Source organism: Nicotiana sylvestris, chromosome 3 (genome assembly GCF_000393655.2).
Source record: "Nicotiana sylvestris chromosome 3, ASM39365v2, whole genome shotgun sequence".
Lineage (NCBI taxonomy): Eukaryota > Viridiplantae > Streptophyta > Magnoliopsida > Solanales > Solanaceae > Nicotiana > Nicotiana sylvestris.
In genome coordinates this window covers 105,138,224-105,151,847 of record NC_091059.1, presented here as the reverse complement: position 1 = coordinate 105,151,847, position 13,624 = coordinate 105,138,224, and the positions used below count along the sequence as shown (strand labels likewise).

Below are 13,624 nucleotides of genomic sequence, written 5' to 3'. Positions count from 1 at the left end.
CTATCAAGTATAAAATCCCTTTACAAACATACTCTTAATTTCTAGGATCGTTGACCCTATCATTCATATTGCCATGTATGAAGAATTTATCTTCCTTAACCTTCCATTTTTTTCGGGGTATTAGTGGTCTATCATTACCATATCCTTTCAGATAATCACGTTATCAATTATCACCTTTCTAGACTACGCATGTCTTCAACAAAATATTTAAACATCATAGCTACATGGTCTTACTCTTGTTTCATTGTATTTAAGTGGCCTTACTATGGCCCTTCCTCCCCACTTAGGGCGAATGCTCCGGATTTTGACACAAGTCTTGAATTTAGCAACTTCGTGGACATATGTTTCATATCTCTATCCCTTACATATATGTTCGACTATTAGGGAGATTGAAGTCAGGATTGTATTAACCTCATAAGTTCTCTACTCTTATTCAGCCACACGAACTTGGGATTCTAATTCCTCATGTCAATATCCTTTAGGAGTGTAACACAACTTCATACACTTATGGGATTCTTATAACATTCACAGCATAAGGATCTTCTCATTATGGGTTCAATTGACTCTCATTTCATGACTTCTTGTCTCCCGTGAGAGACCTACATGTTTGTCATTACTCTCCTGGTCATGTCGTACATATATCACATGCTTATATAACAATTGTATTTTATTTTACACCTTAGGATCATATACATGCTTCCCACACTATCAACAGGTGTCGTATAAGCTCGCGTCTCTTTTATCAAGTCAATGTCTCTTTGGAAGTGGGTGATCAATTTAAACACTTTTCTCATATAAAGTATGCTTCTGGTACTATGTACGTATCTCATATATCTATACAATTTGTTCAACATGATACACGTTCCATCTCATTAATATTCAGGCCTTTCCCATTGGTCATTCCATGTGACAACATTACTTGAAATAGACTAAAGAGCGTTTAAACTTATCTCGAATCTCAACGCACGAGTTAGAAGAAAATATTATAGTCAAGCTTTATCGCACGATCTGAAGTGTTGAAGAAGGGTAACATTCCTAAATATCCATGTAGCCTCCAAATTATAGATGTGGTCGACAACACACCGATAATAAGGACTCTACTAGACACGGCTCCGAGACATCCTAGGACACTTTAAAACCTTAGGCTATGATACCAAGTTTGTCACGCCCCAACTTCGGAAGGTGCGACCGGCGCTCAATCGAGTGAACCCAACTGAGCAAGCCTTATCAACCGCTATCTACCCAACTCGATAGGAATAAAGAAGCCATGCTTACCTTTATTTAACCTAGAAAAGATAGTACATTAAACATCTTAGTTCATTTTATATCACAACATTTAAAACGTGGTTAAACTTCCAAGGTTCCATACAAGTTATAGTGTAGAAGAAAGCAAGAGTACAAGGTTAAAACATGGTCCATTGACCTATTCAATACCCATACATAACTCATACAAATGTCTACGGAGCCTCTAAGGATACAAAAGATGTGCTAACAATGCCGGTAACAAGGCCCCGGCTATACCTCAAAAGTGAAAGTCCAAAATAAGAAGATGTACAATATAACCCCTTGAAGGAGAAAGGGGCTCACCAAGACTTTGAGAAGAAGATACTCCTCTATGCGCGGTTGGCACTATACGCAATGGAGCCACCTACATTCATAAAAAAAAATATAACGCCCCCGGCAAAAGGGACATTAGTGCCATCGAATAGCACTAGTATGTATAACTAAACACCGTTTTACTAGAAAGAACTATCAAAAAAGTACAAGTAAATCACATGAGTAAATCAAATATGCAATTCATTCAATTCTTCATATAATTTCTAAAACTTAGTTTGGGGCATTTTTTCATATCTTCATCACTGTGCTCAATACCACCGCTATCTTGAGCGGAGTCCGATCACGACCCGACCGGTTAGGTTGCCTAATTGGAGGCATATATCTCAATCACAATTTCATTTCCCTTATCCGGAATTCAATATCAACACATTACCACCATGTGTACGACATGGTGTCCGATCACGACCCGATCGACTAGACTGCCTTATCTAGGCGTTGTTCCTTTCTCATTAGTCATCACATCTGAATCTTTATTTCATATATATATCATATCAATTCCTTGGCACTCAGGGCCACCATTATCACATCGTTTTCCATTTTCAGTATTCATCTTGCAGGTTGTGATCATAGGCATATACAAAAGTAATTCAAGTTGCAGTACATGTAAGTGGGCACATAGATAGCATGAATAATTCTCAGTTTCTATCTTGGCTTATAGCCTAAGCATTTCAACACATAATTGTATTCTTCATAATTCTCTAATTATCAAGAATGTTACATTACTCACATTGAGGCACATCTTTCACGTATATGTGTAGTTAATTGCAAATCAATTAATGCGTAATAACAATCAATACATTAACAAATTCAAATCTTACCACACTTTCGTAAACGCCAACAGAGCTCAATTTCTAATAAAAGAGGGTTTTAGCCATACATACCTCAAATAGCTTTTCCTTAAGTTACTACAACGTTCTGGAAATTCTAGCAATGTCCATCTACTTCGAGACATAACAAAATTGAACACAAATTCGGAAGGTATTCATGGTTTCAGCTCATTTGAGCATTTTATCAAATACTAGTTGAGCATCTTGATTTCAACTCTCATTTACAAGGTTTCCTTTATTCCCCAACCCAATCTTTACGTATTTATGTTCAACAATCTTCCCACAAACGTAATTCGTACATGCATGCATACATAATACTATTAAACCCAAGAATCATACCCCCAATATCCCATCTCACAATCTCTACAACACCAACACAACCTAGGTTAGGCACCTATGGCTTCCAATCACCATATCATGAGTTCTAATGTATATATCATACATAAATAATCACCATAGAGTAGTTAGAGATGATAGACATACCTCTTGTAGTAAGAATTTTGAGAATCCCCACTTGTAGAGTTCTTGATCAATTTAGGGGTTTGAATGGGATTCTATGGATTTTCAAGATTAATCCTTATCAATATAAGTGTTTAGGAGTAGTAATCAACTCAAATTACTCCAAAATCATTACCTTGGATCATAGGAGGGAAGTATGGGACGGATTCCCCTTGATAAAACACGCCCTAGCTCAAGAAAATGGCTTAGGGACGCTCCATACCCGGTCTTGGGGTATTTATAGGGTTGTTGATCCCACGAACGCGGTTTGCCATGCTCGGAGATAGAAACACCCAGCATTCCCGCGGTTTGCCGCGGTTGCGCGTCTGACACAGGTCCGGTAAAATGGTCATAACTTTCTGTATACACCTCCAAATGACAAACAGTTTAATGAGTTGGAATCTAGACTCAAAGAGATTTAATTTGATAGGTCGTGAGTCACTCAAAACTTTATATAACTAGAGATATTCTTGTCCAAATTGAGGTCTTGTGCGCATTCACTTACAACTTTAGCCTACTATGAAATTTTTTTTCCAACTTGGCTTAGACTTAGGCCGCTCCTTATACCCCAAATTACTTATAATATGACTTATATACTTATTAACTTATCTAATTGATATCCATTATCTCATGAACCCTCACTTGCACTCAAGATAAAATAATTAGCCTATCTTGGCACCACGAAATTTTAGATTACTTAGCAAAATTTTCTGGGGCTTTACAGGAACCCTACGGTTCCAAGGCCGCCTATGTATTCTAGATATTGATGATCTTCGGGAATGGATCATGGCAAAAGCTCACACTTCCAGGTATTCCGAACACCTAGGTTCTACAAAAATGCATCATGATCTCAAGGAAGTTTATTGGTGGAATAACATGAAAAGGTATGTGGTAGAATTTGTGGTAACATATTCGAACTGTAAACAAGTGAGGCCGAACATCAAAGGCCTGATAAATTGGCTCAAAGCATATAAATTCCAATGTGGAAATAGAAAATGATCAATATGGATTTTGTGGTAGGGTTACCGTGCACTCTGCGCAAGTTCAACTCAATTTGGGAAATCATGAATTGTCTCACAAAATCAGCGAACTTCTTGCCAGTCAAATCTACCAACATAGCGGAACAGTATGCTCAGTTGTATATCAAAGAAATAGGCAGGTTGCATGGAACCCCATTTTCTATCATTTCTAATCGAGTGGCTCAGTTCACGACCAACCTTTAGAAGAAATTTCAGCAAGGTTTGGGTATGCAGGTAAATCTTAGTACACCTTTTCATCCATAAACCGACGGGCAAGCGGAGCAGACTATTTAGATGCTTGAGGACATGTTGTGTGCTTGTGTTCTTGATTTCAAAGGTAGCTGGGATGATCATTTGTCACTCATAGAGTTTGCTTATAACAACAACTTTCATGCTAGTATTCAAATGGCACCATTTGAAGCATTCTATAGTAGGAGATGTAGATCTCCCATTTGGAGGTTAGAGGTTGGAGAAGCTGAATTGATAGGGCTAGATCTTGTGCATCGGGCTATGGAGAAGATTAAGATTATTAAGGAGCGACTGAAAACTACTCAGAACCATCAAAAGTCCTATTGGAATGTTCGTCGAAGAGATTTGGAATTCAAGGAAGATGATTGGGTATTCTTGAAGGTTTCCTCCACGAAGGGTATCATTCGTTTTGGAAAGAAAGGAAAGTTAAGTGCAAGATATGTCGGGCCGTACAGAAACATTCAAAGGATTGGTCAGGTGGCGTACAAGCTTGACTACCACCTGAGATGTCATTAGTACTTCTGGTGTTCCATGTGCCCATGTTGTAGAAGGTAGTTGGAGATTCGTCCGCTCTTGTACCGATTGAGACTATTGAGGTTAATGAAGAATTATCATACGAAGAAATTCCATTTGCCATCCTTGATAGGCAAGTCCGAAAGTTGAGAAATAAAGAAATTGCCTCCGGTGAAAGTGTTATGGCAGAACAAGCAGGTTGAGGAAGCCACTTGGGAAGCCGTGGAAGAAATGAGAAAGAAGTACCCACATTTGTTTGTATAGCCATGTAATAGCTTTTTATGCATTTGCTCCCTATGAACTCTTATCTTTTGATTTAATCTATGTAAAACTGTCCCGTTTTGGTTATGTTTTGCCTATGCGACCATGGTTAGTGTTGCACAAGTTATGTTACGTTTATGGAATGTGTATATGTTGTTAGGATATGATTTTGGGGCTCTCTAATAGGTGGATAGGCCTAGTTACAAGGGAAACTCTGCCGAAATTTCTAAAACATTTGGGAGTTATTCATAATTTAGGAGTTAAAGATGTGTGAGAAAATGGTTAAGTTATGTTATGTATTTAGAGACAGACTCTACTTCTCATTCGAGGACGAATGATCCTAAGTGTTGTTTCTATAACACCCTAAAAATTCAAAGTATTTAAGAACTATTAAGAAAGTTGACGTGCGATAATTATATAATTTTGTGTGTAGACGAGGACTATTAACATGATGGACATCAATTGGATATGATAATAAGTGTATGAGGCACATTATAAATCATATGGGGTCTAAGGAGAGTCCTAAGTCTAAATCAAGTTGGAAGATTACATGATAGTCTAATGTTACAAATGTATACGCACCAGGCCAAATTTTGGACAAGCATACATACATATACCTAAAGAGTTATGGGATGCACAACCTATCAAATGGAAGATCTTCAAGTCTAGTTTCTAATGCTTCAAGCTGTTCATTATTTTAACACTCCTAAAAGAGGTTATGACTAGAGTATTGAACGCTGGCCGAAAATTGCACTACCGTGGCGCCCCATGCGACGCGCCTGTGGGGAGGTACAGAGAGCATTCAAAAATGTTTTCTGAGCACATTTTTCACAACAGTGGTGCCCCACGCGGCGCCCCACGTGGCGCGGCATTGCAAAAAATCGGGCTTTTATTATAAAACGACCTCATTTCGCCAAATAAATGCAAGGGATCATTTCTTTAGCTAAAATCGGATATTTTTAGAGTGAGAGAGTGCCCTAGAGTGGGAAAGTGTCCCTCATCAATTTTATTCAATTCTTGCTCAAATCTTGAAAGATTAACAAGGAAAAACACACTAGGTATTCATCCTTGAGGTAAGATTCTACACTCTAACCCTTAATTTCGAATTTTAGCTAAAAATGGGTATTTATCTAGAAAGTTTGTGGGTATTGGAGTTGTTATCTTGCTTGCATGTGTTGTTAAAAGGTGTAGGAACATTGTTGAGCTAAAAATGGTAAAGTATGGGTTGTGGGTTGATGAAATCCTCTATAAAAGGACCATAAAGATTTAACGCACATATAGTGTTTTATAAAATGCTCAAATGAGCTAGAATTATGATCATCTTCCTAATTTTGGTTCAGATTGTTATATTTCCAAAATCGATTGAAGTTGCTAAGAGTCCGGAATTTTGTAAGAATTTAAGGAAAGCACTATTGAGGTATGTATGGCTAAAATCCCCTCCTATTAGAAATCGAGCTTTGTTAGTATGCGTATGTGCAAATGTGGTAAGACAGAAAACTTGATTGATATATTGATTGATATTTTACATGAATTGGTTTTGGAATTGTATATATAAACATGAAAGGTGTGCCTCAATGTGTGCAAAGTACTATCCTAGATATTTGAAGATGTGCAAAGAATATGAACCATGTGTTGAAATTGCCTAGACTTCACGTCAAGACTTAAATTGAGATTGTCATGCTAATTATCTGAAATCTTACCTATGCTTGCAACTTGAATTGCTTTTGTATGTGCCTATGATCATAAATTGCAAGGTTGACATTGAAAGTGGAAATGAAGTGATAATTATGGCCCTAAGTGCCAATGAATTGATATGATATATGTGAAATAAAGATTCAAATGATATGACGAATGAGAAAGGAACAACGCCTAGGTAAGGCGACCTAGCCGATCGGGACGTGATTGGACACCATGCCTCAACATGGTAGTAATGTGCTGATATTGAATTCCATAAAAGGAGAATGAGATTGTGATTGAGGTATATGTCTTAGATTAGGAAACCTAACCGATCGGGTCGTGATCGGACTCTGCTCAAGATAGCGGTGGTATGTGAATAATGATGAATAGTATGAAATGCCCCAAACTAAAACTATGGAAATGATGTGAAAGTTATATGATTCTTTTTTATGATGATGTGGTGCTCGGTTAAAGATTTTGATTGTCTCTTGTGATTTCCTTGTTCTTGTATGATAGTTCTTTCTAATAAGATGGTATTTAGTTATACATACTAGTACTATTCCATGGTACTAATGTCCCTTTTGCCGGGGGCGCTACATTTTTTAAATGAATGTAGGTGGCTCCAGAGCGAATAGAGTCGATCGCGCGTAGTAGAGTATCCTCCTCTCCTAATCTTGGTGAGCCTCTTTCTCCTTCAAGGGGTTATATTACACATTTTTTGTTGTGGACTTCCACTTTTGAGGTATAGTCGGGGCCTTGTTGCCAGCGTTGTCATAAATGTCTTTTGTATCCTTAGAGGCTCCATAGACGTTTGTGTGGGTTATGTACGGGCGTTGGATGGGTCTATGAACTAGGTTGTAACTTAAACTCTTGTTTTCTCTAAATTGTAACTATATGGAATCTTGGAAACTTAACTACGGTTTAAGGTTGTGATATGAAATGATCTATCAATGTTGATTGTACAATATTTCCTATGGTCTAAGTAAACAAAAGCATGGTTACCTTAATCATATTGAGTTGGGTAGAAAGGGTTAAAAAGGTTGGCTCAGTTGGGATCACTCGATTGAACGTCGGTCGCGCCTCCCGAGGTTGGGGCGTGACAAACTTAGTATCAGAGCCTAAGGTTTTAAAGTGTCCCAGGATGTCTTAGAGCCGTGTTTAGTAGAGTCCTTCTTATCGGTGTGTTGTCGACCACATCTATAAGTTGGTGGCTACACGAACATTTATGAATGTTACCCTTCTTCAACACTCTAGATCGTGCGATAAAGCTTGAGTATAAGATTGTTTTCTATCTCGTGCATTGAAATTCAAGGTAAGTTTAAACGCGCTTTCGTCTATTTCAAGTAATGTTGTCATATGGCATGACCGATGGGAAAAGGCATGAATATTAAGGAGATGGCACAAGTATCTTGTTGAACGAATGATATGGGCATATAGGATAAGTACATTGTATCATGAGCATAATTTGTTCGAGAAAAGTGTTAAAAATAATTACTGCCTCTAAAGAAACATTGAATTGATAAGTGATATATAAGCTTGAATAGCACATGTGGGTAGTGTGAGAAGTATGTAAATGATCCTAAGGTGTGAAAGAAAATTAGTTATATAAGCACGTGATATATGAGAGACATGACCAGGAGATTAATGATGAGAGTGCAAGTCTCTCCTAGGAGACAAGAACTTATGAAAGGAGAGTCAATTGAACCCACTATGAGAAGACCCATGTACTACGGACTTTATAAAAATCCAGAAGTGTACGAAGTGATATTACACTCCTAACGGATATTGACATGAGGAATTGGAATCCCAAGCCCGTGTGGCTGAATAAGAGAATAGAACTTATGAGATTAATACCATGGTGACTTAAATCTCCCTAATAGTCGAACATATATATGAGGGATAAAGATATGAGACATATGTCCCTAAAGTTGCCAAAATTTAAGACTTGTGTCGAAATCCGGGACATTCGCCCCAAGTGGGGGAGGATGGCCATAGTGAGGCCACTTAAATACAATAAAACAAGAGTAAGACCATGTAGCTATGATGTTTGAATATTTTGATGAAGACATGCGTAGTCTAGAAAAGTGATAATGGATAACATGATTATTTTAAAGGATATGCTAATGGTAGACCACTAGTACCCCCAAAAAGGTGGACGATTAAGGAAGGTAAATTCTTCATACATGGCAGTGTGAATAATAGGGTCAACGATCCTAGAAACTAAGAGTATGTTTTTAAAGGGATTTTATACTTGTTAGAGGGTCAGGAACAATGGAACCTAAGGAAGTACTATAGGTCAAAAGTGGAAGGTTGCGAGTTTTTAGAATGGGTTAATAGATTTGCGATTTAACCAAAGTTCCAAGACGTTAAGAAAGGCGGAACGTGTGGAAGAAATAAATGTGATGCTATAATAACCCAAGAGGGTATTTGGGCTTGATGGAGAGCCTAAAAAACCTTACAAGCAAATAAGTGTTAAGTGATATGCGGATGAACACACTTTCCCACGGATATCCTCACAAGAGTTAAGAGGTGAGCATGATGAAATAACTAAGGGAAAAGACCACGTAACATATGTAAGAGTGCATGGCTATTCACTAGCTAGGGAGAATGAGGTGAGAAGAAATAGGGAGAAAACCTATAAATTGAGATGATCATGGTTATCATAAAATATCTTGTATCAGAATGGTGGACTCGCTTAGAGAATAAGTGTTAATAAAAATTATAAAGGATTAACTGTAAGGCAACCGACTTGGGTGACCCGAATATTGACTAAAGGATCTAGAGATAGTTCATGTCTACATACAATGAAAAGTGAGACTACTGGAGGTGAAGTTGTGGTATGATAAACTCACTAAACCAAGCACAATGATATTACAAGTTCATGGGAGGTAGACAAGTGTGTGGCACAATAAGGCTATCAATTATGCACTATGAGCAAAATAAAATGGGAATGAATGTTCCAATTAGAAAGAAAAGATGGTACCAACATATTGTCCAGGCCAAAGGGCGATAAAAAAAGGGGAAAGACAACACAATCTACCCAAAGGGCAAATGAAAGGTTCAAAATAGATTGAAAGAGGATGAATACTTTTTACAGACCAGACATGTTTAACATGGTAACTCTTAAACCGCAATATCAGGGAACTCTATTGGTAGCTATAATACGGGGAATGAAGTGAGTTACTCATCGAGGATAGAATCAGGTGGACTAAGTCTTAAACTTAAGAGTAAAATTAAAAGTTGTTATTGAAGAATTGAGGAGGATCTCAAGTTTTAGAGAATGCCCTTCTCGGGCCAGTGACTCTTCCTAAATTGTATACATATAAAGGGTATTGGTTGAAATGTGTTTTGGGCGGTGTTTAACCGTAAAGAGGGATCGTGCAAATATTCACAGGGGAAGTAGTGTGGTTTCTTAAATTCTATAAGGCACATATGGGGAGAAGAGGTTGGCTAGGAAAAGTCGGAGCACAATATTACCTTATATTTGATGCAATGTCATGCAGGTTGATGTTATCAGGGTATGTGCGCGAATTAGCAGGTGTTATTCATTTGAGACAGAAGGTCCTATGAAAAAAACTCATTCAGTAATGTCTTTTGTTGAGAATTTGGAAGAGTTAGTTGCAAGTATTCACAGGAGATTGTAACCATATCAGGGAAATTATTGTAGAACTCAATTCGTGGGAGATACTATGTAAAAGATATATGATAAAGATGTTCTACTAATGATGCAACATGTTAAAGTGATAGTTTATGCCTCTAGGCAACTCAAGAATCATGGAAAGAACTATGCAGCACATGACTTAGAGCTTGCGGTAGTGGTGTTTGCACTAAAGTTTTGGCGACATTATTTGTATGGGGCCCACGTGGATGTATTTACGGACCACAAGAGCCTTCAATATATTTTCAAACAAAAGGAGTTGAATTTGAGACAGAGAAGATAGCTGGAGTTACTCAAGGACTATGATATCGATATTCTCTATCACCCCGGGAAAGGCCAATGTTGTGGTGGATGCTCTTAACCGGAAATCTATGGGAAGTTTGGCTCACTTGAAGGCATATCAAAGGCCGTTGGCCAGGGAAATTCACCAGTTGGCTAGTCTAGGAGTTCGTCTTGCGGACTCTAGTGAAGGGGGAGTAATTGTGCATAACAGGGTTGAATCGTCGCTTGTAGCGGAGGTCAAAGAAAAACAATACAACGATCCATTGCTAGAGCAGCTGAAGGAGGGGATTCATGAACACAAGACCACAACTTTTTCTTCTGGCATAGATGATGGTACCCTACGGTACCAAGGCCGCCTATGTGTTCTAGATATTGACAATCTTCGGGAATGGATCATGGCAGAAGCTCACACTTCCAGGTATTCCGAACACCCAGATTATACAAAAATGTATCATGATCTCAAGGAAGTTTATTGATGGAATAACATGAAAAGGGATGTGGCGGAATTTATGGCAAAATATTCGAACTGTCAACAAGTGAGGCCGAACATCAAAGGCCTGATGAATTGGCTCAAAGCATAGAAATTCCAATGTGGAAATGGGAAATGATCAATATGGATTTTGTGGTAGGGTTACTGCGCACGTTGCATAAGTTCGACTCAATTTGGGTAATCATGGACAACTCACAAAATTAGCGGACTTCTTACCAGTTAAATCTAGCGACACAGCAGAACAATATGCTCAGTATCAAAGAAATAGGCAGGTTGCACAGAACCCCATTTTCTATCATTTCTAATCAAGTTGCTTAGTTCACGACCAACTTTTGGAAGAAACTTCAGCAAGGTTTGGGTACGCAGGTAAATCTTAGTACACCTTTTCATTCATAAACCGAATGGCAAGCGGAGCGGACTATTCAGACACTTGAGGACATGTTGCGTGCTAGTGTTCTTGATTTCAAAGGTAGCTGGGATGATCATTTGTCGGTCATAGAGTTTGCTTATAACAACAGCTTTCATGCTAATTCAAATGGCACCATTTGAAGCATTCTATAGTAGGAGATGTAGATCTCCTATTGGGTGGTTCGAGGTTGGAGAAGCTGAATTGATAGGGTCAGACCCTGTGCATCGGGCTATGGAGAAGGTTAAGATTATTAAAGAGCGGTTGAAAACTACTCAGAACCGTCAAAAGTCCTATTGGAATGTTCGTCGAAGAGATTTGTAATTCAAGGAAGATGATTGGGTATTCTTGAAGGTTTCCCCATGAAGGGTATCATTCGTTTTGGAAAGAAAGGAAAGTTAAGTCCTAGATATGTCGGGTCGTACAGAATCATTCAAAGGATTGGTCAGGTGGCGTATAAGCTTGACTACCACCTGAGATGTCATTAGTACTTCTGGTGTTCCATGTGTCCATGTTGTAGAAGGTAGTTGGAGATTCGTCCGCTCTTGTACCGATTGAGACTATTGAGGTTAATGAAGAAATATCGTACGAAGAAATTCCATTTGCCATCCTTGATAGGCAAGTCCGAAAGTTGAGAAATAAAGAAATTGCCTCCGTGAAAGTGTTATGGTGGAACCAGCTGGTTGAGGAAGCCACTTGGGAAGTCGAGGAATAAATGAGAAAGAAGTACCCACATTTGTTTGTATAGTCATGTAATAGCTTTTTATGCATTTGGTCCCTACGAACTCTTATCTTTTGATTTGATCTATGTAAAACTGCCCCGTTTTGGTTATATTTTGCCTATGCGGCCATGGTTAGTGTTGCACAAGTTATGTCACATTTATGGAATGTGTATATGCTGTTAGGATATGTTTTTGGGGCTCTCTGACAGGTGGATAGGCCTAGTTACAAGGGAAACTCTGCCGAAATTTCTGAAAAATTTGGGAGTTAGTCAAAATTTGGGAGTTAAAGATGTGTGAGAAAATGGTTAAGTTATGTTATGTATTTAGAGATAGACTCTACTTCTCATTCGAGGACGAATGATCCTAAGTGTCGTTTCTGTAACACCCCGAAAATTCGAAGTATTTAAGAACTATTAAGAAAGTTGACGTACGATAATTATATAATTTTGTGTGTAGACGAGGACTATTAACATGATGGACATCAATTAGATATGATAATAAGTGTATGAGGCACATTATAAATCATATGGGGTCTAAGGAGAGTCCTAAGTCTAAATCAAGTTAGAAGATTACATGATAGTCTAATTTTACAAATGTATACGCACCAGGCCAAATTTTGGACAAGCATACATATACCTAAAGAGTTATGGATGCACAACCTATCAAATGGAAGATCTTAAAGTGTAGTTTCTAACACTTCAAACCATTCGTTATTTGAACACTCACACAAGAAGTTATGACTAGATTACTGAACGTTGGCCGAAAATTGCACTACCGTGGCGCCCCATGCGGCGCGCCTGTGGGGAGGTACAGAGAGCATTCAAAAACGTTTTATGAGCCCATTTTTCACAACCACGGCACCCCATGCGGCGCCCCACGCAGCGCGACTATGCAAAAAATTGGGCTTTTATTATAAAATGACCTCATTTCGCCAAATAAATACAAGGGATCATTTATTAAGCTAAAATCAGATATTTTTAGAGTGAGAGAGTACCCTAGAGTGGGAAAGTGTCCTTCATCAATTTTTCTTCAATTCTTGCTCAAATCTTGAAAGATTAACAAGGAAAAACACACTAAGTCTTCATCCTTGAGGTAAGATTCTACACCCTAACCTTTAATTTCGAATTTTAGCTAAAGATGGGTATTTATCAAGAAAGTTTTTGAGTATTGGAGTTGTTATCTTACTTGTATGTGTTGTCAAAAGGTGTAGGAACATTGTTGAGCTAAAAATGGTAAAGTATGGGTTGTGGGTTGATGAAATCCTCTATAAAAGGACCATAAAGATTTAACGCACATATAGTGTTTGATAAAATGCTCAAATGAGCTAGAATTATTATCATCTTCCTAATTTTGGTTCAGATTGTTATATTTCCAAAATAGATTGAAGTTGCTAAGAGTCCCGAAA

General features: G+C 38.1%; 1 protein-coding gene across 1 annotated transcript; it reads left to right on the top strand.

Moving 5' to 3' along the window:
* Positions 1 to 11,626: 11,626 nt before the first annotated feature.
* On the top strand, positions 11,627 to 12,212 carry LOC138887790 (uncharacterized). Its single transcript, XM_070169577.1, has 2 exons — positions 11,627 to 11,800; positions 12,018 to 12,212. The coding sequence occupies exons 1-2, from the start codon at positions 11,627 to 11,629 to the stop codon at positions 12,210 to 12,212; spliced, it is 369 nt and encodes a 122-aa protein (XP_070025678.1).
* The last annotated feature ends 1,412 nt before the right edge of the window (positions 12,213 to 13,624 follow it).

Bases quoted from the DNA above. Each gene is read 5' to 3' on its own strand.
- LOC138887790 (XM_070169577.1), top strand. From the start codon at position 11,627: ATGGCACCATTTGAAGCATTCTATAGTAGGAGATGTAGATCTCCTATT. The intron at 11,801-12,017 runs GTTCGTCGAAGA...TCCATGTTGTAG, and splicing joins GTCAAAAGTCCTATTGGAAT to AAGGTAGTTGGAGATTCGTC.